The following is a 24,347-nucleotide window of genomic DNA, read 5'->3' on the forward strand; positions in this document are numbered from 1 at the left end:
TGGAATGAGAAGTGAGTTACAGAGGCAGAGCTGTCATGAGCGGAATAACATAACCACTTCTCTGGTGGTGCAGTGGTAAAGCACCTGCCTGCCAAGGCAGGGGACATGGGTTCGATCCCTGGCCCGGGAAGACCCCACATGCCTCAGAGCAACTAAGCCTGGGTGTCACAACTACTGAGCCCGCATTCTGCGATGAGAGAAGCCCCTGCAGTGAGAAACCCACGCACCGCAAGTGGACGGTAGCCCTCTGCCCACCACAAGCAGGGAAAGCCCTCGAGCAGAAATAACGGTCCAGCGCGGCCAAAAATGAATTAAAAAAACATAAACAGATGAACATAAACAGATCTTAAACACACAAAACAGGACTCTCCTAAACTGAAAAGCAGGACTCTCCTAAACTGAAAAGCAAATTTAAATGACATACTAATAAAACAAGGAGTCCGGGGCAGTGGCTGAAGTCACGGTCTTTAGAGCCAAACCACCCGATTCAAATCCCAGTTCTGCCTCTGACAAGCTGAGTGACCCTGGGGCAGTCATTTAACCTCTCTGAACTTCTATTTCCTTCTCTATAAAACAGGAAAAATTAGACTTGTAGCATCAGATAGTTTTGTGAATTACATGAGAAAACTCTAGGAATAATCAACCCATAACTTAGTGCAGCACCCTGTACTGACCACAGTACCAGACCAAGTATTCAATAAACGTTAAATATTACTATTACCCGAATGAATTTACGCTTTTAGCAGAGACGTGATACACTATCGCGCTATTGGGTATATCCAGCATGGAAACTATGAAACGCTCCTACTCAGCTGCTGGGAACAAGGGACAGTACAGGGAGGGAGAGGGCTGGGTGGGGGGTGGTGGGTGTGTGTGTGTGTGTGTGTGTGTGTGTGTGGCAGGGTGTGTGTGACACTGAAGGTGAGGACAAGAGTGATGAGACAGATTTATTATTGTGTGTGTGTGTGTGTGTGTGCGCGTGCGTGGCAGGGTGTGTGTGACACTGAAGGTGAGGACAAGAGTGATGAGACAAATTTATTATCTTGGCGGCCGTGCTGCTTACACAAATCTGCAACAGGTGAGAGCCTGACAGAAGTAGACACACACACTGTGCCAGTGTCAAGCTCTCGGTTTTGATACTCAACTACAATTATGTAAGACCGGGGGAGGAGGCTGGGCAAAAGGCAGCAGGTTCCTCTCTGTGCTACTCTGTCACTTTCTAAGAATCTGTAATAATTAAAAAAAAAAAACCCAAAGCCCCAAAAACTCCTGTTTCTATTGACTGCTAAAAATATGTTATATATTTGTACATATCTGCTATGGCTTTTTTTTTTGGCCACACCACACAGCATGAGGGATTTTAGTTCCCCAACCAGGGACTAAGCCCACGCCCCGTGCAGTGGAAGCAGAGTCCTAACCACTGGACCGCCAGCGAAGTCCCACGCACTCTCGTATGTATACTTAACAGCTGTCGGCACCCTTCCCAAGGTGACTTCTCAGAAGGCAGGTGACGAGTCTGTTTGGGGACACCACGACAGACAGGCTCGTACCACGAGGGGCCGCATCCAGTCCTTGAGCAGAAGCGGCGCGTAGGAGTTTCTGAAGAAGCGGAACAAGCAGCTCTCGGAGGCCTGGATGCCCGCGTCGTCTGCCGCCCCCCCGACACAGCAGAGAACGTCCAGCTGGTTCTTCTGAGGGGGCCAAGGGAGACAGAGGTCACCCTCCGGCTGCCTCAGCCAGACTCCAGACTCAAAGGAAACGGGCTGCTGTCCTGATGACCACTTACCTCTTGCCGCTTAATGTCCAAACCCAGGAGGCTCACGAAGCAGGTGATCTGCAGGAGGAAGTCGATGAGGACTGCCATGCCCGCGAAGAGAGAGAACGTGTGCACGGCCGGCATCACAGACAGGCCTCCTGCGGGGACAGGACAGAGGTCACATCCTCCCCGGCTGAGGGTACACAACCTCACACGCATGTGCACGGATGAACACGAGGCCCCAGAGCAGCCAAGCCCACGAGGAGACCCCCACCTCCCGCTCCCAAAGGCACTTTGTCTGCGGGTGTCACACCAGGACCACCCTGGGAGTTAAAAACAGATTCCGGGGACCTGATCCATCCCACTTTATCAAAACGATGGAAATTCAACCCTAATTCTACTCTTCAGAATTCTAGGGCCCCATCTAACACGCTCTCTGAGCAAACGCACGCACATCAGCATCTGAGAACCATTAACACAGGTCACTGCTTATGGGATCTGTTGTGATTCAGTCCACAGGAGGGACGGTATTTCAGTCTCTAGGTTTAGTTACAATCAGATGAGGGTGCTGCCTGTAAGCATCCTCTAGGCTACTAAGACTCAGAAACTGAACACTGCCCGCCCATGGGCCACACGTGTATCAACCCATTTTGTGTGTATGCTGTATGTACGCTCAGTCACTCAGTAGTGTCCAGCTCTTTGCAACCTCTTGGACTGCAGCCCGCCAGGCTCCTGTGTCCGTGGGATTCTCCAGGTAAGAATACTGGAGTGGGCTGCCATTTCCAATTCCAGTATCAGAAATTTAAAAAAAACATAAGGAGCCAATATTTAACAATGAGAGTCACAGCGTCACTTGAGCGGGGGGAAAAAAAAAAAACAAACTCTAGATTCACAACGTTGCTTAAGAAAACTGACCCTGATAGCACTGGGCTGGCCTCTTATAAACAGGAGCCACGGGGTCCCCCCGACCCCCAACTCCTCCTGTTCTCACAAAGTCACTCCAACCTTAAAGCCCAGGGTCAGCTGCTGTCACCAACACACTTGGCTGGCTTTCTAGAAAGCAAGGAAGTAACTTTTTGGCGCCCGCATCTATCAGAAGGAGCCACAGGGCCCAGGCCCCACAGTGTGCTGCTTCGTGGAAGTGGAGGAGGACGTGCGCTAATGGTGCAGGAGTCCGAAGACCATGCACGCGCCATCCCTCCTGCGGCCCCTTGTAAGGCGTCCGGGGGCCCCTGGAGACTTTTCCACTTGTGACCACAGACCGTGTGTCTTCCCTGGACTTACGGGGCAATCCTAGCCGGCGTCCTGTGCAGAGGACGTGGCCAGTGTTCTCTTACTACACACCAGACACGGGGCAGGGAGGGGCCTACTGGATTTCTCCACGTGAAAGAAGATAGGAACGCTGGGTTGTGTTTCAGCTCGTGGCTCCTTGTACAGAAGGAAGATTCGAGACCCTCTCCTCAGGCACAAGGGTGCTTCCCCATGAACTGAGTGTGCTGAGAAGGAAGACCACCTTCAGGAACAGGGTACACACCTCGAGGGCTAATGCCTGTGACTGTGGAGTTGCTGCTGGGAGGACTCGTGGCTGTGCAAGGCTGCTATTTTCAAATCCCAGCACTCACCAGAGCAGCCCAAAAGGGGAAGGGACAGGAGCCCTAGGTATCTGAACCAACCACATCAACACCATCCCAAAACAACGTGAGAGAACACGCTTGCTAATGGTGCCCAAGGTTACTGCCACCAATCCTCTTCGTGGTCCACTCTGATACATTACAATTACAGATACAGCTTAACAAAGGAAGAACGCAGAGGGGCGTACTGATACACCCAGGCTCAGCACACCACTGAGCTGGCCGAATTCTAAGAGTAATTTACCTAAGAAAAACGCTACCGTCTCTGCGAAGGATGAGAGGAACATGCTGGGAGCCACTTCTCCCAGGACCCGGCCCACCTGTTGGTCGAGGGTTTCCCCTTGAAGACGTTCATCTCTCTTAAAAATAAAAAAAAAGTGAAACATGCAACATTGACATTTCTCAATTACAATGCCACCTCTTTGCTTCTTGGCTGCCTTGTGTTAGCTTGATCATAAAGAAAAATGACTGTCAACATCTACTTTTTTATAAACCTTATACAATAAAGAGGTGCAGACCCCAAACTTTTCATGTTGATTCATTCAGGGTATTTCTGAAGCCCAGAGACAAGGGAACAGGTGAGAGGCTAAAGGAAGGATTGAATCAGGTTATCAGGAAAATACATGCAACATAGGCTGCAAGTGGCTGAACCTTTAAATAACACTCCTAGGTGCCATGGGGCCTCTGCCCAGGTAAGGCCTGCAGGACAGGGACCCTGGGAGAACCAACGGACTGACAGCATCTTCTACATCAGGTTGTATGTGACCTTTTGCCTTTTAATAGCACTTTTTCAAGTCCTTCCTTCTTCTACACTATGTTGAATCATTTTAATAGCTGCTGTGCCAAAAATATTTTCCACAAGTATATTAGCACTTTTTGCATGCATGCTGCATGTATTTAAATTCTCACTTTGTATCTATGCAACCAAACAAAGAGAAGGGTCTTATACTTCCTGGTCTCAAAGGGTCCAGAACAAGCACCCATAAGCAAGCACTCAGAGGCGTGGAAATGAAGCCTCCACGTGTCACGCTCACAGGTACCCTGCGTGGAGCCAGCATGCGTGCATGGGGAGCCTGGTAATAAGCAAGTACTCAGAGGCGTGGAAATGAAGCCTCCATGTGTCACGCTCACAGGTACCCTGCGTGGAGCCAGCATGCGTGCATGGGGAGCCTGGTAATAAGCAAGCACTCAGAGGCATGGAAATGAAGCCTCCATGTGTCACGCTCACAGGTACCCTGCGTGGAGCCAGCATGCGTGCATGGGGAGCCTGGTAATATGCAAGTACTCAGAGGCGTGGAAATGAAGCCTCCACGTGTCACGCTCACAGGTACCCTGCGTGGAGCCAGCATGCGTGCATGGGGAGCCTGGTAATATGCAAGTACTCAGAGGCGTGGAAATGAAGCCTCCACGTGTCACGCTCACAGGTACCCTGCGTGGAGCCAGCATGCGTGCATGGGGAGCCTGGTAATATGCAAGTACTCAGAGGCGTGGAAATGAAGCCTCCACGTGTCACGCTCACAGGTACCCTGCGTGGAGCCAGCATGCGTGCATGGGGAGCCTGGTAATATGCAAGTACTCAGAGGCGTGGAAATGAAGCCTCCACGTGTCACGCTCACAGGTACCCTGCGTGGAGCCAGCATGCGTGCATGGGGAGCCTGGTAATATGCAAGTACTCAGAGGCGTGGAAATGAAGCCTCCACGTGTCACGCTCACAGGTACCCTGCGTGGAGCCAGCATGCGTGCATGGGGAGCCTGGTAATATGCAAGTACTCAGAGGCGTGGAAATGAAGCCTCCACGTGTCACGCTCACAGGTACCCTGCGTGGAGCCAGCATGCGTGCATGGGGAGCCTGGTACCTGGTCAGACGCTGTGAGGCTCTGAGACGTACCTGGTAGGTCTGGACCAGGATGAAGATGTTGTCCACCCCCACAGCCAGCACGAGGAATGGGATGACTTCTATCACAATGAGGGTGAGGGGGACCCCGATGTAGCTGAAGATGCCCAAGGAGCAGGCCACTGAGCTCAACACAATCAGGACACCGGCAATGCCCAGGGAGATTTTCGAATCCACCTGGAGATACCACAAAGACATAAATCATCATTGAGTGTTTTCTGTCCTGTTCCTAACAGGTCCTCGCTTTCACCTTTTTACATGCTTATTGCCCATCCAGATTTAAACGTACAGTTCAAGGTTTGAGAGAAGACATGAACAGTTGTCTAGGTCTTCCTGAGCCACATATTTCATGAGCCTACATTCTTAGGTGATGGCAAATTAGGGGGGAAAAAAATGAATTAGGTGAAATAAATTTTAAGTTGAAGATAAAAATTTGGAAATAAAGAAAACAAGGGCAGGAAGCAGAAAATGTGACAGTTAAAACACTGACAACCTCCAGTTAGGACTCCATGATTCCATTGCAGGCGGAATGGTCGGGGAACGAAGACCCCAAATGCCAGATGCTGAGTCGTATGGCCAACAAAAAAAGCACAGGACAATTTAAGGCAGGTCTGAACATAATGAACTAGGATTGCTGCTGCTGCTGCTAAGTCGCTTCAGTCGTGTCCGACTCTGTGCGACCCCACAGACGGCAGCCCACCAGGCTCCCCCGTCCCTGGGATTCTCCAGGCAAGAACACTGGAGTGGGTTGCCAATTCCTTCTCCAATTCACGAAAGTGAAAAGTGAAAGTGAAGTCGCTCAGCTGTGTCCGACTCTTAGCGACCCCATGGGCTGCAGCCTTCCAGGCTCCTCCATCCATGGAGTTTTCCAGGCAAGAGTACTGGAGTGGGATGCCATTGCCTTAGAGGCAAAAACATGACATCATGCTATGTACTGCCATTTCTCTCTCTCTCTCTCTCTCACACACACACACACACCCCCACTTACCAGAAGCCTGCGACAGCTTTTGATATGCCCCAAGGCTATGGAAATATATAAAAACATGACGCCATAGCTGATCAGAACAGTGAACACATCACTGTTACTTTCACGGTTTAGTTCATCTTCAATGCTTCGTTCAGCCTTAAAAGAAATGGTCAGATTTGGATTCTCGTAGTTTTGCACAAAATTAATGAACCTAAAAGGGTAAGCAAAATTTTATTCTGTTAGTTAAAAACTGAGTGACAGCTTAGTGAAGAACTTCTTCCTAACTTTTACGACACAAAAGCCACACTTAACCCTTCTCCCTCATGAGAACTTTCTATACTCGCCAGATGACAAAGTTCCAGATATGCTGAGTTTTCTACCACTTAAAACAAGCTGGGACCAAGTTTAAAAACTACTTCATAGTCTCATTTCATTTTTTACTAAGAATGATTTCTAAGTGCAGTGTATTATAATATAGATAGATGCTCATGGAACAAAAATTTTTTTAATTGATCTCAGAGTCAATGCAATCCCTATCAGTATCCTAGCTGACTTCTTTACAGAAAGACAGATGGACTCTAAAATTCTTATGGAATTGCAAGGGGCCTGCTGCTGCTGCTGCTAAGTCGCTCAGTCGTGTCCGACTCTGTGCGATCCCAGAGACGGCAGCCCACCAGGCTCCGCCGTCCCTGGGATTCTCCAGGCAAGAACACTGGAGTCAGAACAGCCAAAATGTTTTTCAAGAAGAACAAAGTAGGAGAATTCACGCTCCATAATTTCAAACTTACTACAAACCAACAGTAATCAAGTCAGTGTGGTTACCAGCGTAAGGACAGGCATACAGGACAAAGGATCAGAACTAAGAGTCCAGAAATACGCCAAGTATTTTCACCTAATTTTCAATAAAGGTGGCAAGGCTATCAATGGGGGGAAAGAATAATCTTTTCAACAAATGGTATGGGACAACTGGACATCCATATGCAAATGAACGCAGTGCATTTACATTCAATATGCAAACTCATATCATATACAAAGAACTCAATGGATCAAAGATCTAAATGTAAGAGCTAAATCCATGACTGTCAGATGAATACATAGGTGCAAACCTCCAGGTCCCTGGGTTATGACATGGTTTCTTAGCTATGACACTAAAACTATGAGTAACAAAAGAGAAGACAGATGAATTGGACTTTATAAAAATTAAAAACGTTTATGTTTCAGAAGACGCCATTAAGAAAGCAAAAACACAGACCAGAGAAAAGGAGAAGGTATTTGGAAATCATAGATCTGATAAAGGATTTACAGAATATTTAAGAATTCTTCTAATTCGATAATAAAAACATAAACAAACCAGTCAAAAAATGGGCAAAGGATATGAACAAACATTTCTCCAAGAAAGTTAATACAAATGGGCATCAGTGCATGAAGAGGTATTCGAATTCATTAGTCACCAGGGAAATGCAAATCAAAACCGCAGTGAGGGAATTCCCTGGTGGTCCCGTGCTGAGGACTTCCTGCTTTCACAGCCAGGCTCGGGTTCAAGCCCTGGTTGGGGAACAAAGAACCCATAAGCTGCACAGTGTGGACAAAACAAAAAAAAAACAAAAAAAAAACAACTGCAATGAGATATCAGTTCATATCCACTAGGATAGCTAGAATCAAAAAAGTCAAATAATAACAAGTGCTGGCGAGGGGTGGAAAATGTGAATGCTCCCTGCATGCCGGTGGGATGCAGAATGGTGCAGTCACTTGGTTTTTTGGCTGCACTGCACAGCATGGGGGATCTTAGCTCCCTAACCCGCGGGAGAGCAGTCTAAAGCACTGGCCCACGAGGGAAGATCCACTGGGGCAGTCAGTTTGGAAAAAAAGTCTGGCAGCTGCTCAGGGTTACCGTATGAGCAAGCAAGTCTACTCCTAGGTGTATGCCAACCAAGAGAGAGGAAAACGCATTCACACAAAGAGAGGAATGGAGGCATGTTCACACAAAACTTGCATGTGAATGCTTATAGCATTATTCCTAATGGTCAAAGGTGGTGGTAAAGAATCTGCCTGCAACGCAGGGAGACCCATGTTCAAACCCTGGGTCAGGAAGATCCCCTAGAGAAGGCAATGGCTACCCACTCCACTGGAGAATTGGAGAACTGACCTGGAGGATCCCATGGACAGAGGAGCCTGGCAGGCTGCAGTCCATGGGGTCACAAAGATCAGACACAACTGAGTAACTTTCCGAGAAACAACGCACACGTTCATCAGCTGATGAGTGGATAAACAAAATGTGGTCTATCTATAGGATGGAATGATCTTCTGCCATAAAAAAGAATAAAGTGTTGACACATGCTGCAACTTGGATGAACCTTGAAAACGTTATTCTAAGTAAACGAAGCCAGACTGGAAAGCCCTCGTATGTAATTCCATCCATATAAAGTCTGGAACAGGAAAATTGATGGAGACAGAAAGTAGACTGAGGGTTATGTAGGGCCAGGTGTTAGGAGGGAAACTGCTACAGGAGATGGGATTTCTGTCTGTGGTAAAGAAAATGCTCTAAAATTGACCATGGTGATGTCTGCACACGTCGGTGAAAACACTGAAAGCTACTCAACTGTACACTTCGAATGGGTAAATTGTATGGTACATGAATATCCCAACAAAGCTGTTCAGTGTCCCATTCTCCTGGGCCCCCCTCCCCCTTCTTCAGAGGTTACATCACAGCTAACCGGTTCCTGGGTCACTTACTTGATACCCTTTCTAGGCGTGGACAGCATGCATGACATATATTTGCCCAAACATGCTGACCACAGTTTTTATTTAATAATTCTTGAACCATTTATTAATACTTACCTCACTATCTTTAATGACGGCATAACATTCTACTATACTTCTCCTTACGAATACACATTCAGCTTACTCCCAGGTTTTGCTGTTAGAACATAACACAAGGAGCATTCTGCATAGATACTTGTGCATTCCTGTTGCAGGACTATGTATTTAAAGAATGTTTACAAGTAAATTTATTTATAGATTTTTTGTTTTCACAGCATCACTAGAACCAAGTGAAAAAAATGGCATGACTTAGATCTGATGTTGGTTAATTTAGTTGAACATCATATAAATGCTTTCTGCTAGCGTCCACCTTCCCGTGAGAAGAGCAGCTGGTTTACCGACCCTGTGAGCAACTCACTCTCTTTCCCAGGCCTGGGCCCTCTGGAGCTTCTCTGTATCGTTATAGTAATTATTGACAGGAAAGGTGATCACAAGGGCTGTGGCGTTATTGTAGTTTTGATCTAGAAAGGAAAAAGGGGACATCAAAAAGCAGATTACAAGCGTGCAGAAAACCAGATCAATACGAGGAGGGGAAAAATCACAAGCTGGCTAGGTGCCCGGTTTCTCATGGAGCTGAAGCTTAAACACGCCTGAGCTTGTGGAGCATAATGGGAGGTCACCTGACCTGGTGCTTGTGTAGTTCAGCTAGGGAGAAAAGGGGACTCTCGAGCAAAGGTAGACGCAGTTGTCATTCCATCACCATGACTACCCAGCACGTGCTGGGTGACGATTTCAAACAGCGGAAAGGTGTTCGGGGAAAGTCTCTCTTCCCTCCGTTCCCATCTGTGTCTTAGCTCTCCTCCTCGCACCGTGACGGCTGCGGCCCCGACCAGCCGCAGTCCACACACACAAGCACGGGCTTCCCCTTGCCTTCCTGTTCACGCAAATAGTAACACAGCCTTCTGCAAATGCTGCCTTTAAACTCACATCCTGAGAATGCTGCTTTAACAGACACAGCACTTCCTTATTCTTGTTTCTGCTTATGATGTTTTCTAGTACAGTTTAACTCCACTCCAGTTGATGGATATCTTTGCAAGTTTGTTTTTTTTTTTTGGTTATAAGTAGAATTACTACAAAAATTAACCGGATATTTCTAACACATAAAATCCATATTTGTAGGATCAAATCTTACAAGTACTTAGAATCCAAAAAAAAAAAAAAAAATGTACATTTTTAGTTTGGATGGATCTCCCAAACTGCCTTCCAAAAATGCCATCCAGTTTTTCATTTCTTTATTCAACAAACTATTTGCTGCGACCTACTGTGTGCCCGTGTTATTTTAGGGACTGTGGATACATTAATAAGCAACATAGGTTAAAAATCTCAACCTTCCTAGCGCTTATATTCTAGAACCATTTACACTCTCACCAAAATGCAGTTTGCCCATGGCAGGGTTTCATGCACACAGCGTTTTGTCAAATTCTCAGGTCTCTGCTTTACCATCTGAGCTACCACGGAAGCCCATCAAACTGTAAAGACTCTGCCTGCAATGCAAGAAACCGGGTTCGAGCCCTGAGTAGGGAAGATCCCCTGGAGGAGGAAATGGCAACTCACTCCAGCATTCTTGCCTGGGAAAACCCATCGACAGAGGAGCCTAGCAGGCTACAACAGTCCATGGGGTTTCAAAGAGCTGGACTCCACTGAGTGACTAACGCTTTGACTTTAGATCTTTGCTAATCTGTTGTCATGTAAAAGGCTGAAGTGAGAGGTGTTTCACTAGCTTGAGTAAGGTTCAGCATTTTCTCCAAATAATTAAAAGCCCTTTGTACTTCTTCTCTTATTAACATGCACACGGCTCTGCCCACTTCTTTTGGGGGGCTGACCTTGTCTTTTTTCCTCAAGAGCTCTCTATGTATTAAGGAAACATTGTTATGTATACTAACTTTTTTCCTGCTCCAGTTGGCCATTTGTTTGGTTTCTTAAAATTCTATGTTTGTTCTCTACACGGGAACTTTAAATTCTCACACAGTCAAACTCATCAGGGTTTCCTTTTGTGGCTTCGCATTGTGTGTCCTGCTTAGAAATGCCTTCTCCATCTAAAAATTACTTTATAGCTTACAACATCTCCCTTCCCACCAGATAAGATGAACATCTGGCCTGTTCAACCGGCTGGAGAAAAACCTGTTGAGCTGCTTATTAGGCTTCAGAAGCCAAAGCTGCCACGTGAGTTATTACCCCATCTACCTGGAGTAATCTAAGCAAAGCCCCACTGCTCCTCCCACTGGAAGTGTCTGACTCCTTAACCAACTGGTTTAGAAGGAAAAAAAAAAATCTGTTTTCTTTCCCCCTATATCTCACATGTCTCTCCTCCATTACTGATGTCCTTAACCCAAGGTCCATGGACTCGTTGGGGGCTCTCTTGATGAGTTTCAAGGGTCCCATGAACTTGAAACTGAGCAATATATTATGTGGATTTAACAGTGACGCTGTTCTGGGAAAATGTCCTTAGCTATTGACAGCTTCCCAGAAAGTAACCTAAAAATGGCAAAAAACCACTTCTTCCAAATGCACAACAAAACCAAAAGCCAAAGGAGATATGGTATCTGGGATGCAGTATATTGGGTAATTAATGAGTGTCTGACTGATGAAATCCTCATAATTACCACCTCAGTGTTAATGACAGAACCAAGACTGCTTTATCCAGTAAGAAGAATAAAAGCTTCTCTCACTTACCATCGTAGCCTCCAAGCACAAGCCATGGGAACACTGGGCCACCAAACGTCCCCAGGCAAGGATCGTGGAGCAAACTGGTGTCATTCAGGGAAGCAGGAGCCCTGCCAGGAATTCAGAGAACACCTTACAGTTAGAACAACCTGTACACAACACAGAGACCCAGATGTTTACACAACAGTCACGAGGCTGATTAAGAATGTGGGCCTGAGGTCCCCTTGGGTGAATGATCCAGTTCAGTATTTGCTTTGGGTTGCTGAGAGTCGCTGAGAGAGAGGCAGGTAAATACAGTGAGATGTGGCTAACATCAGCTGGTGCACAGAGGAGGGAGCTGCTAATACGTGGTGAAAGCTGTCACTATAAACAGAACTTTATGTACAGACCCGGTCTCTGAGGAGGAGGGGGAATTCACCTGCACGGGAGGAGGTGAAGGCTTCCAGGCACCATACCAGCAGGAAGAGAAGAAAAGAGACGAGGAAAGAAGAGAACAGACAGTGGCCTGAGAGACCACAGGAAGTCCTGGGTCTGCGCGTGGGGTACCCATGATGGGGGCCTCCCAAGGAGGGGATGGGGCTGGGAATAAAGAGGGAAGCAATGGAAGGAAGGGGTACGCGTCTTGACCAGTGGTTGGGGTTTTTATTCTGTCGGCACCTGGGAACAATCAAAGGAAAGGGAGATCAAGAACTGTTTGGCAAACATAACTCAGTGGCAAAGCAGAGAGAGGTCTGGAGACCAGGCAGCGATGCCAACACTGTAGGGCAGACAGACAGACAACCAGCGTTTCAGGACAGATGTCAGCTGGACTCTGGGCACACATGAAGGTCCTCATGTATAATCTAAACCACCACCCTTCAGTGCCAGGGGACGGACTCAGGCCGTGGAAGGTCAGGTCAATGCTCAGGGCTAACCAGGCTACAGGGTTGCAGCCAGAAGCCGGGTTCTGTCCACCCACACACGTGGGGCTATGCCACCACATCGCAGGCTTGAGAGCTCATCGTGAAGTTAACATCCACAGAGTCATGTGAGGAAGAGTCCGGGGAGCCCATAAGTGGTAGGTGTTGATGCGGGTATTAACCAGGGAACGCAGGAGGCCTGTGAGTGGTTCTGGGCTGGCCGGGCTCCAGCAGGGCCTCCCTCCAGGGGACAAGCCCAGAGAAAGCTGGAAGGTGAGGAGGGAGCTGAAAGCTAGAGATGCACAGGCGTGACCACAGACCACACAGAGCCCGCCTTGCAGGAGAGGGGATGCTCCCAGTGATGTTTCCACACCTGGGCAGACCGCGCTCCCCTTGGATAATACACCCATCTCCCCTGCTACCAAAATTCTGTTTTATTTTGTAAAATAAATAACTTTTTTATTTAAATATTAAAGTTATATAATACCTTTTCTAACCGCCCCTGGCTGCCCTGTACTACCTGCCCTTCAGAGAACGCTGGTTTGGGGGCACATGAGCTACACTTATTGTTTCACAGGCTCGTGTTAATAGAGGTGACCGCCTGAGGACAGTAAACACAGCAGAAGCGCCTGGAGTCAGCCACACTCCAGTAACAACAGACGGAGCCTCAGGTCAGTGACCTGGGCCGGAAGTCAGAGCACTTGGCTATGGAGAGTGGTTAATCGAGCAGCACGTTCAAAGGTGACAGGGAGCAATCTCTCTGCTTCTGTAATGAACGAACAGCCACAGCGGTTGTCTCAGTGGCTGAACAACTTTCTGTGGGCCAGGGCAGGCCAAGCGACGGCATCCAGGGAGGGCAGAGAAGAGAGCGCTCCTCCTGCCACAGGGCAGGCCTAAAGGTCACCTCACAGGTCACCCCGTGTGGCTTCTCTGTGACTAACTCAAACCACAAGCTGGCCCGTATAGCCAGACAAGCCTCTGAAGCAAAGCAACCTCAGCGTTATCCCATCTAAACTGAACCGCAATCCGGCCCCCACTCCTCAAGGGGACGCCACACGTTTTGAAAAGTCAGTGTTGTGAAATCAATTTATATTTGAAAGATAAGAAAAGGAGTTAGAGGCTTCTGTCTTCTCACCAAGAAACCAGCTCAGAAATGCTTGGGGTAGTGTGGCAGATCCAACTAGGTGTAATCCAGCTGGGAGGGAGTCAGGGGCTGGGAGGTACCTCGATGACACACGGTGAACACTCGACCTCAGGGCCTTTGCACCTGCTGCCCGTCTACTTGGAAAGCTCTTCCCCAACTCTCACAGGCTCCCTCTGTTCCCCTCCGCTGAGCAGGCTCCACTGCACTTGGAATGGCACCTCCCCTGCAAGCCCACCCTTGCCCCGCTTCCTTCTCCCATGGCATCGCCTGGACCTGGCGCTGCCTCGACCTGGCATCAGGCCGAGTATCACTTCACCCTGAGGGTCCTGCTGTTTGCTCCCTGCCGGGGCTCTAGCACCTACAGCGGTGTGTGGCCACGGCAGCTGTCACCTGCTGGAGGGACGGAGGAAGGACCACCCCCGCCACGTACCGGACACAGTAGAGGAAGTGCGTGTGGTAATCTGCGTACACGAAGAAGTCATCCCCGACTTGATGGTCCAGCACAGAGTGGCTGTTCTGGAAGTAGTTCAGCACACTCAGGATGGTGCAGTTCTGGTTGTATGGCGAGAGGGGCGCCACGCAGATGTCCCGCAGGGTCACAGTCTCATTGTTGTAAGAAGCAGTGATGCTCTCGATGGCGGTTTGTAAGTCAAGGACCTGAAAGAGGATTTTTTAAAATAAACAAAGCCAGAAATACATCGGTTTTCCCTCAGATGCTGATTAACTCTTACTGCTCTGGGGGGGATGGGGGTTAGAGGATAAAAGAGTCTTTGGGGAAATTCCTTCCTGAGACAGGGCAGAAGACTGAGATAAATGAGGATGAAAATATTTTTAAGTTTACTATAATTTTGCTGAGGATCAGCAAACTGGGGCACTCATTGAGAGGGGGAGGGGACACCACAGCAGGCCACATCCCAGCGCAGGACACACCAACACGTGCCCTCCCACCTGGAGAAACAGTGACCACGAAGGGGAGCCCAGGGTCATCTGCTGGGTCTTCCTGACAGGCCCTCCCATCCCCAACAACCACCACCTCGCTCCATACTATGCTTATTTACGTATATTCCTGTTATTTTCTAGTAGCGAATACAAATACACTGCAGGAGGTAAATGACAACGTGTGCACCTTTTGCAACAAGCTGGGAGAAAGCGACGGTCACCGGGTGCAAAAGATTCTATGAGACTCTTGGGAACATGCTGATGTTTTCTCAAGCTATCAGACATTCTGTAGGGCAAGAGCAATGTTGAGGGGAAAAAGTATGCAAATGTACAACTGTTGAGTAAGAAATAAGTGGGAGGCAGTTAATTTACAGATCGCTCTCCAGGGCGAGTGTGGGAAGGGAGGATGGGCAGATTTAAAGGACTCTGTGGGAGCAAGGGGTGGATCTTATTCCAAACGCAAGCCGGGAGTCCACATTCAGGCAGTGACAAGGTCATTCCTGCAGTTGCGGGGTGGGGGCGGGGGGCAGTCCGCAGTGACCCAGCAGCCCCTCCAAGGTCTCCAGGACCACACAGGAAGTTTTATCCCTTTGGATCCTGGTGTATTACTTTTCAATTACTAGCGGAAAAAAAATTATTAAGTTCCTAAGGTGAATATATTAATAAATACATTCTGTTTCAATAGAAACATGCTCTTCTCAATTTCAAGCAAGACCTACTGTATGAAATAAATACAAAAGTGGTCTACAGTAAATTTTTCATTAAGTTCAACACTGATCACTTTTTTGAAAGTAAGTGAAAAGTGTCTTATCATTAAGGTTTACTAGATAAACCATCACACTCAGCCCGAAACCCACATCAAGTGAACTGGTCAAAAGCTAGCCCGGTGCCGGGTTCCTGGGAAGTAGCTTCTGCCAAGAGCCGACTACCTGGTGCAGAATGTCTACGGCAAGGGGAGGCCCAAAGGGCACGTCGGCTCCCGAGGGGTAGGGCTCGTATATGTGCGGCGGGGTGTGGGGGGCCCTGATGATGAGCTGCTCGGTGCGGAAGAAGGGCCCGAAGTGCGTGTCAAAGTACTCCTTCTCCAGGCGCGCCTGGCTGCCGGGGGCCGACCAGAGGTCCACCGGGTCGGTTGTGACCTGGATGAACACCAGGCCTGAGGAACAGGCGGCGATGAAGGCCACGGAGAAGAACACAACACAGCCGGGGTGCCTCACGCAGAAGGAGCCCCACCATTCGAAGAGCCGCCGCAGATGGGCCTCGAAGGCGGCACCCAGAGGGTCACAGCAGGTTGGCCCCCCTGGAAGAGCAGGAGAGGAAGGGAGGGTGAAGGTTAAGAGCCAAGCCATTCCTAAAAGTCGGAACAGGGAGAGTGTTAGCTACCACTGCATGCGGCGAGACTCACAGCCGCACAGGGACACCCAGGGACGTGCATGAGACCGTCCCCCACCCTGCCCAGCTACCTGTCTGCTGGAGAAGCGGCCCTGCCCACAGTGACCACCAGCCCCTCCCCGAGAGGTACAGAACTCATACATAAGCCTCGGAAAAGCCAAGTGCTCTGAGCATTCCAGCCAAAGCAGTTCCCTCCAACTGTTCCTGCACCACTGCTCTCACCCCAGGCCAGGATCACTCTACAGATATTATGAACCAGGCGATTCCCATCCGCCACCCCATTTCCAGCTGTCAGGGCCGCAAACAGAGGGACTCTGTCTCCATCACAGCCATGTCCCCAGCACGAGCTCAGTGCCGCTCCCGGAAGAGGCGCATCAACATTAAAGAAAGAAACACTCTCCTGCCGACGGTGCCAACCCTTTTACTTAAGTACAAATGTGCCTACCTTTGTCACTGGCGTTTATAGAGAAAGGTATATTGCCATCAATGGGGGTAAACTCAGAGACAAAATACCGTTTTCTGAAAGATAAAAGCACATAAGTCATGTTAGTGGACTTCAGCATCATGAGACTGTTCTTGACGGTCCCACAACCCTATTAAAAGCTTATTTCCTCATCCTGTTTGCTTCCTTCCTAACTGGTCCCTTCCTTTCCCGAAGTTCCCTTGCTCCGAGCCTCTCTGCTCACTAGTCTCAGGGGAAAATTTAAGAAGGTATTAAGAAGATAATTTCACCTTGCAGCCCTCACTCACATTTAAAAGTTTTAGGTCCTTTAAAAACACAGTGAACACTACACTCCAGGAACAACGAGCACATGTGGTGCCTACATTTTGGTTTCTAAACACCCTTTTCCAGGGAAAGGAACCAGGGCTCCTTGCAGAAGAGGGTGCTTCTAGGGCTGGGGCAGGGAAAATACTGAAAACATCCTGTGATTCCAGAAAAAAGAACAAGCTTGAGAAAGGTGAGGGCATGCTTAAGAAACACACAGGAGCCAGCAGAAGGTGCTGCCAATGGTCAAAATTGGGAAGATTTGAGCAAAAACATAAATGATGGTACGAAACAGAGATCACAGTTGCTTTTTTTTTTTTAAGTCCATTATGTAAATATAACTAAATAAATATTGGTTAAGTAAGTAGGGGAGAAGGAATAACAGAGTAAGTCCAGTTAGTAAATGGAGAAGGAATGAGGAAAACAAATGTCACCATTAGGCAAAAACCACAGGAGTTAAGTGTTGAAGACCCATGGATGGATGCTAAAATCAGTGGACGACAGTTTGAGGAGAAATGAGGTGTCAGTACAGTCTCAACACAGCTCCCAAAAGATGTTTATCAACTCCAAACGAAGGAACAGTAGCTTAACAGTGGAGAAACCCAGAAGACACCTTCTAAACCAAATAATGTAGGCTAATATCACCAGTGATGAGACATACTGGCATAAGGCATTGACATGATACACTGAGAAAGACACATCGCATCTGTGATGTTGTCAAAAACCTCCACCTAATCATGAGAAAACATCATATAAAACCAAATCGGGGTACATTTTACAAAATAACTGACCAGCACTCATCACAAGTGTCAAGGTCATAAAAGAAAAGGAAAGATGAGCAACTGTCATGGATTGAAGGAGACGAACAAAACAAGAAGTGAATGTGACATGGGGTCCTGAAACAGAAAAAGGAAGAACTTTAGAGGAAAAACTGGTAAAACTTAAAAAAACACTGTGGTTTAACTAATAATGGTATACCAATGTTATTTTCATGGTTTTGATTAAATTATATACTATCGGTGATGTGAGTGGTAACATTAGAGGAAGCCAGTAGAGATATAAATAAACTATTTCTGCACCCTTTTAGTAAGTCTACAATTATTTCAAAAGACAAAGTTTTAAATAAACCTGTTGTCCTAAGTCAAGACGCAGGTATCTAAAAGGACTACAGTACCGCATTTAAAAGGATTTGAATCAGATCTGGCTCAGTAGAATTTCTGTTAAAGCATGGGTCTTTTAAATCACACATCATTTTGAATAAACCAATGAAACTAACTTTAAACATCTCAATGTCTAAATAGGCTTTTGATTGTTGACTAGTTGCAGGACATAAGCAAGTCATGGAATTGTATTAATGCAGACCTTTGTTCTTATTCTAATGAACCAAAGTCTACCAAGTGAAAACTTAAAAATGCCACTGGGTTAAGTTTGCTCTTCTTGTCTGGGGGGCTGGGAAACAAAACAGATTACCTGTAGCACCACACAGCAAAGAACGCTCCAAAGAACACGAGCAGGAAAGCCATGTAGGTGCTCCACATGATGACATACATGGCGTCGAGACCCAGGATTCTCCAGGGAACGGGAGGGGGCGGGGGCTGGGGCTTGGGGCCGCAGACGGCCGAGCAGTCCTGGCAGCTGCACGGCCCCGTGACCTCGTCCACCGAGTCGTCACAGCCCTTGGTGGCATTGTTCATGGGCTCCATCCCATGCGTCGGAAGATCTGTGAGAAGGAGTGTGTTGAGAATCTCCATTAAAAAAAAATTAATTACAAGGGTTGTACTAAATTATATTTTAACCCAATGATAAGCACACTGAAAGAAGTCATGCAACCAGAAGAATAAGAAAGACTGGAGGTTTCTGGGTGATCGCGTTATGCAAAACTGCAAAATTTTAAGTTAACCTCAATAACTTTAGGCACAGGGTTCCTCACCAACATTCAAGTCCACCACATTTCAGTGTAAACTTCCAATCAAATGTTTATCTCCACTGAGGAGCTAGTTTAATACTAAGGCAGAGCTTCTGAAAAGGCTCCTTTTTTTATTTTGTACTGGAGTATGGCCGATTAACAGTGCTGCAGTTTCAGGTGAAAGGCAAAGGGACTCAGCCATACAGACACATGTCCCCATTCTCCCTCAGACTCCCCCCCATCCAGGATGCCATGTAACACTGAGCAGAGCTGCCTGTGCTGTACAGCAGGTCCTTGTCATTTATCCCTTTTATTTTTTGAAAAGGCTCTTTTTTTTTTTTTACAAATGACTTATTCCTTTAAGTATGTATCAGCACCTGAAGGCAACTCTTCCTCTCCACCCACTCATCCAGCCCCTGATAACCCATGGGTTACCCCTCCAGCTACCTCTTGCTGGAGGAAATTCCAAAACCTCCTGATCTGAATTCATCTTCCTATTGCACATTAGGGTTCCTGGGCTTTAAAAAAACCGTTAAGTTCAATACACCAAACCTGGGGGGCTGGGGGGGGTCTCTGTCCCCACCTGAAAAGACGGGGGTGATGGTGAAGGGCGCTTGGCCATTGTCCTTGTTGAACATGTACTCGATCCAGTTAGTAGCGTTGCAGGCGCTGGCCTCGCGCCCGCACAGCAGCCCCAGGGCCTTCTCGTTGCTCGAGGGGGCCTCCACATCCCGGCAGGAATTGTACATGGCTGGAGGGGGAGGAAGGGAGAAGACTGAAACCGTGCTGCTGGAATTCACCAGGTGAGAGCTTACACGGGGCCTCTCACGTGTGAACGTGGAAATACAGACACACTGCAGGCAGGGGCTGGGAGTCTAGACAGCAACCACTGAGGGAAGGAACGGAGGTCACCTCTGACACTGGCTTGTTACCCTGCAAGCGACAGGCTAGGCCAGATTCCAAGCAACTTAAAATCAAAGGCAGGACAAGCCGTGGCCATCCCAGTCCACAGGGGCCTGGAGAAGTGTCACCCCCATGCAGGGAAGAGCACACTGAAGGCCAAGGAGGGAGAAGCAAGACCCTCAGGGCCTCTTCAGCTAGTGCAGCTCGTTCCAAGAAACTATCTCTGGTGAATGACGGAACCTCCAGGGTAAAAACTGGTTTCGGGACAGAGCTCACCTGTGAATGAACTGAGCTTTTAGTATGCATAAAGACACAAGAACTAGCGATGTCAATGGCACTCTGCATGTAAGAAACCAGTAGTAATGGGTCTTACTTGTTTTTGTTGTTGTTTAGTTGCTAAGTCGTGTCTGATTCTTTGTGCTCCACACAGTGCAGTACACTAGTATATTAACATTCAATCACCAGTCGCTGCTTGTTAGAAGCTTCCTAAAACCTTCTTCCCCTAAACTTTAGAGAGGTACTTAGAAATTCATTGTGCTTTACCCTCACTCTTGAAGGGCAGATTAGCTAGCGCAATAGTTTTTTTCAGAACCGTGATAACCCCACTGCTTTCGGACCTCTAGCTTTGCTGGACAGAAAATCTCCAACTGAGGTGATTTCCACCTTTTCTCTACTTGCATTTAAGATTACCTGTCATTCAGATTTTATAGTTTTTAAAATGAGCTGTATTTAGTTACAAATTCCTTTTTCTATACCTTTATTGAGATAACTCACATACAATTCACCAATTTAAAGTTATAACTTGATGGCTTTTAGCATATTCATAGATAAGAGAAATCATCACCTCAGTCAATTCTAAAACATCTTCATCACCTTAAGAAAGAAACCCAGGACCTTTAACTAATGCTCCCTTATCTCCCCATCCCCTTAAGCCCTAAGCAACTATTAATCTACTTCTGTGTCTATAGATTTGCCTATTCTGGACATTTCATATAAATGAAATCATGAAGAGTCTTCTCTGACCGGCTTCTACCACTTAGCATGACGTTTTCAAGGTCTATTCATGTTGCAGCATGGATCCTTATTTTATTTCTTTTTATGGTCAAATAATATTCCATCATATGGATATACCACATTTTGTTTATCTATGTATGTATCAGTTGATGGATATCTGAGTTGTTTCATACAGCCACCTTTTGGCTATTATGAACGTATGTTTTCATTTCTCTTGTGAGTGGAATTGTTGGGTCACATGGGTAACTCCATGTTTAATTGCTCCATGAACTGCAAGACTGTTTTCCAAAGTGACTACACTGTTTCCCATTCCCACCAGCTGTGTGTGAAGGTTCCGATTTCTCTGCATACCTGCCAGAACTAGTCTTTTTATTTCAGCCACCCTATTGGCTGTCAAGTGGTACCTTGCTGTGGTTTTGATTTGCATTTTCCTGATGACTGATTTTAAGCATCTTTTCATAAACTTATTGACTATTTGTATAAACAACATCCTTGGAAAAATGTTTGCTCAGATTCTTTGCCCATTTTTACTTGGGTTATTTTCTTTTTGAGTTGTCAGAGCTCTTTATACATTCTAGACACAAGTCCTTCATTAAATACATGCTTTGCAAATATTTCTGCCTCTTTTTGATGGTGTCCATCAAAGCACAAGTTTTTTATTAAATTTTTTTGGTTAGATTTTTAATTGATCATTATAGTAATTGACTATAGTCGCTCTTATAGTCAACAGCTTTGCTGAATTCTTATTCTCTCATTTTATTGTTTTGGGGCCCATTCTTTATTCAGCTGCATCTAATCTATCTTTTAATCCACTTGCATGACTATTTCTCATTAACTGGATCTTCCAGTTGGTTCTGTTTCTAATCTGTTCATTTTCTTTCCCTAGGGTCCTACTCTTGCAGAACTCTCATTTCAGTCATTTTCAACAAACATGACATGGTCTTTTTCAGACTGCCCTATGAGCTTCAGTTGCTGGGATATCCTTCTCCTGTTTGTCACACCTGTTTACTTTCCCTTATGGTGACTGCTTTCTTCACAGGCAAAATCTCTCCTCTGCCAACTAGGTCTCCCTTCCACCCCCCATCTCTGCAGTCTTGCAATAACTCATGAAGTTATGCATTTCATGTCCAACAGAACCAAAGTCCAAATGGTTCCTAAAACGTATAGAAATAAACTTGCACAAACTAAAAATTTCTATAAGGGAACTTATAGTTAGGAAGGAGTTAAAGCAAATACTTTAAGGAGATCATTTCATAGGTTGTAGCTCAAGTCCCAGAAGACAAGCGAAGCAACAACTCAGATTTCCATTGGCATTTCAGTGCTAACGGAACTGAAAACTGCCCTTTTTCACAGAGCTGACAGGACAACTTGATCCACTGTCCTGATATCAAATATAAAAGAGGAATAATTTAAAAGTTTACTTACCATTGGCAAAACTCTCTCCAACATAGTACTGTAATTCTTTTACATTTGTTTTCGTCTGGTTTGTAGCAGGATCAACATAATCTTCAGTTGCTGTAACGTTCAGAAACTGACTTTGTCGAGGGCTACATGTCAGCTCACAAAACAGGTTCACTAGGTTATAAAAACAGGATGGACATCTAAAGAAAAAGCAAACTATTTTGAATGATCTCGTGGATAACAGGGCCAGCAAAAAGATGATTTAAAATACACAAAGACTATTTAAAATTTATTATAAATTGGCAAATGGATTACCATGAGGACATATTAAACCCAGCAATTCCAAACCTAAAACCTCATGTTAAAATAAAGACACATCTTTAAAAACCACCCTAATTACTAATATTTGTGCTGCCCAGATGTAATTTCAAGAAACAAATGCTCTCTGAATCCTGCACTTTATAATTTGGTCATGTTTCCTGTATTTTGAATCCAAAAGGACTTAGGACTACCATGGTGACATTCTGATTGAGAATAAAAAAGGGGAAAAAGGAGATTTACACATTAGTGCTTTCATCTCATAACCTACTGAAGGGCTCTCTTTCAAGCCCCAGATAACCTTAGGCCGTCTCTAAACACAAGAGGATTCCCCAGGATTAGAGAAGATAAAAGAACAGCAGTGGTGTTCGCCAGCTACATGCATTTCAGAAGCACCCGGTTTTCATAAGAACCACAAGCTGTCCGCTGTGAAGCTTCTAATGTTGACCGGTTATGCGGCAGAAGACCTCTGTCTTTCCCTTTAGTTCCGTTATCCGCAAAAGCTATTGCTTCATCAGGCTTGCATTCTTGCAACACAACCAATCAAGACTGCCCCCCAATCTGCTCCTATCCAGATGACCACACATGACACAGAATGAGGACGGTCTGGTCTCGGCCTTCAAAGCTGCCAGTCTCGTGGGACTTTCCTGGTGGTCTGGTGGTTAAGACTCCTCGCTTTCAATGTTAAGGGGCATGGGTTCTATCCCTGGTCAGGGAACTAAACTAAGATTCCACACGCTGCACAGTGTGGCCAAAAATAAAACAAAAGCCTCCCGTCTAGTGAAGGAGCAGACACACACACTGACTTGCTTTCAGGAGTCCCACGCTTTACTGTGACAGACAGGAATGACAATTACACCACCTGAACAGAAATCACTCCTGGGGTGCACTGCTTCCTACCACTTTGCATAAATTACAAATGTCTCTCCGTGTTACTCCGTTCAACTTCTACAGTTATCAGTTTGGACAGCTGCACAATATTCTGTATTAGCATCTCATTGCTATTATAAATAAAGCTTTGCTACCTCTGATGACACGGGAAATACTTGGCTATCTTTTGATGTAGATGCCCATAATGTCTCACGTAGAGCAGATGCTAAATAAATGTATTTGGCCGAATGACAGCTACAATCTGGCTCCAGCAACAGCCATGAGATTTCCTTCCACAAGATACACTGGCCTGATTAGAGTCTCAACTCTAATGCTCTAATTAGATCATTTACTACATTGTATGTTGTCCTGGCAGAACATACAGAGGGATGGCTCTCCGCTCTGCACTGCCAACTGGAGATCTGGCAAGAAACAAGGACGCCCGCCTGAGCCCTGTCACCTGCAGTGACACCAGCACAGAGAAGCACGTGGCCTTCCGTCCACCTTCATGGGGGCTCACACGTGCTGCTCGGAAGGCCACCACCAGCTCACTCTTCTCACATTTGAAAACTGCTGGGTAAGCCTGGAGAACATCTATTATGCGGCCCTTTTCACTGCCCCGGCCACAGAGAACACAGTGGACAGCAAACTGACTTTGACAAAACCAGCCGACTCTGCCAGATTAGGCTTGTGAACAGTCACCAAAGGCAGGCTCCAATGAGGAAGAGAGAACCACGCGCAAAACAAGGGAGGAAGGCGACGCAGAGGACTGTGTGGAGGAGGGTCTGGGGGCAGAGACCCGGGCAGGATCCCCGGAACCTCTCCTCTCCACCGTGCGAAGGGGCTCAAGTCTGAAAGGCCCCAGACCGCAGTGCAGGTCCTCTCTGGGGTGAAGACATCTCAGAAGCAAACCAAGTAGCAATTCTGAGTGTAACGAGAACGAGAACGCAGTCTCATCATTACTACTTCATCAAAAGTTCTTCTTTATCTCTGAGAAGTCCTAAGATAGCATTCTTAAAATGAAACAAGAACTAACTTTTAAATCCATTTTCTCTGCATGCCT

General features: G+C 46.7%; 1 protein-coding gene across 1 annotated transcript in view; it reads right to left on the minus strand.

Annotated features, from left to right (window-relative positions):
* NPC1 (Niemann-Pick disease, type C1) overlaps positions 1 to 24,347 on the minus strand; it is a 46,021-nt gene that overhangs the window by 8,473 nt on the left and 13,201 nt on the right. The window contains exons 3-16 of the mRNA XM_010828987.1: positions 23,668 to 23,933; positions 22,121 to 22,326; positions 19,362 to 19,529; positions 18,343 to 18,592; positions 16,552 to 16,625; positions 15,644 to 16,014; positions 14,206 to 14,432; positions 11,742 to 11,842; positions 9,427 to 9,529; positions 6,270 to 6,459; positions 5,276 to 5,458; positions 3,632 to 3,746; positions 1,787 to 1,914; positions 1,548 to 1,691 (exon numbers count right to left, since the gene is read on the minus strand). Of these exons, the coding sequence (XP_010827289.1) occupies positions 1,548 to 1,691; positions 1,787 to 1,914; positions 3,632 to 3,746; positions 5,276 to 5,458; positions 6,270 to 6,459; positions 9,427 to 9,529; positions 11,742 to 11,842; positions 14,206 to 14,432; positions 15,644 to 16,014; positions 16,552 to 16,625; positions 18,343 to 18,592; positions 19,362 to 19,529; positions 22,121 to 22,326; positions 23,668 to 23,933 (2,526 nt within the window). The remainder of the gene's footprint in view (positions 1 to 1,547; positions 1,692 to 1,786; positions 1,915 to 3,631; positions 3,747 to 5,275; positions 5,459 to 6,269; positions 6,460 to 9,426; positions 9,530 to 11,741; positions 11,843 to 14,205; positions 14,433 to 15,643; positions 16,015 to 16,551; positions 16,626 to 18,342; positions 18,593 to 19,361; positions 19,530 to 22,120; positions 22,327 to 23,667; positions 23,934 to 24,347) is intronic.

This window comes from Bison bison, unplaced genomic scaffold, assembly GCF_000754665.1.
Source record: "Bison bison bison isolate TAMUID 2011002044 unplaced genomic scaffold, Bison_UMD1.0 scf7180017864498, whole genome shotgun sequence".
Lineage (NCBI taxonomy): Eukaryota > Metazoa > Chordata > Mammalia > Artiodactyla > Bovidae > Bison > Bison bison.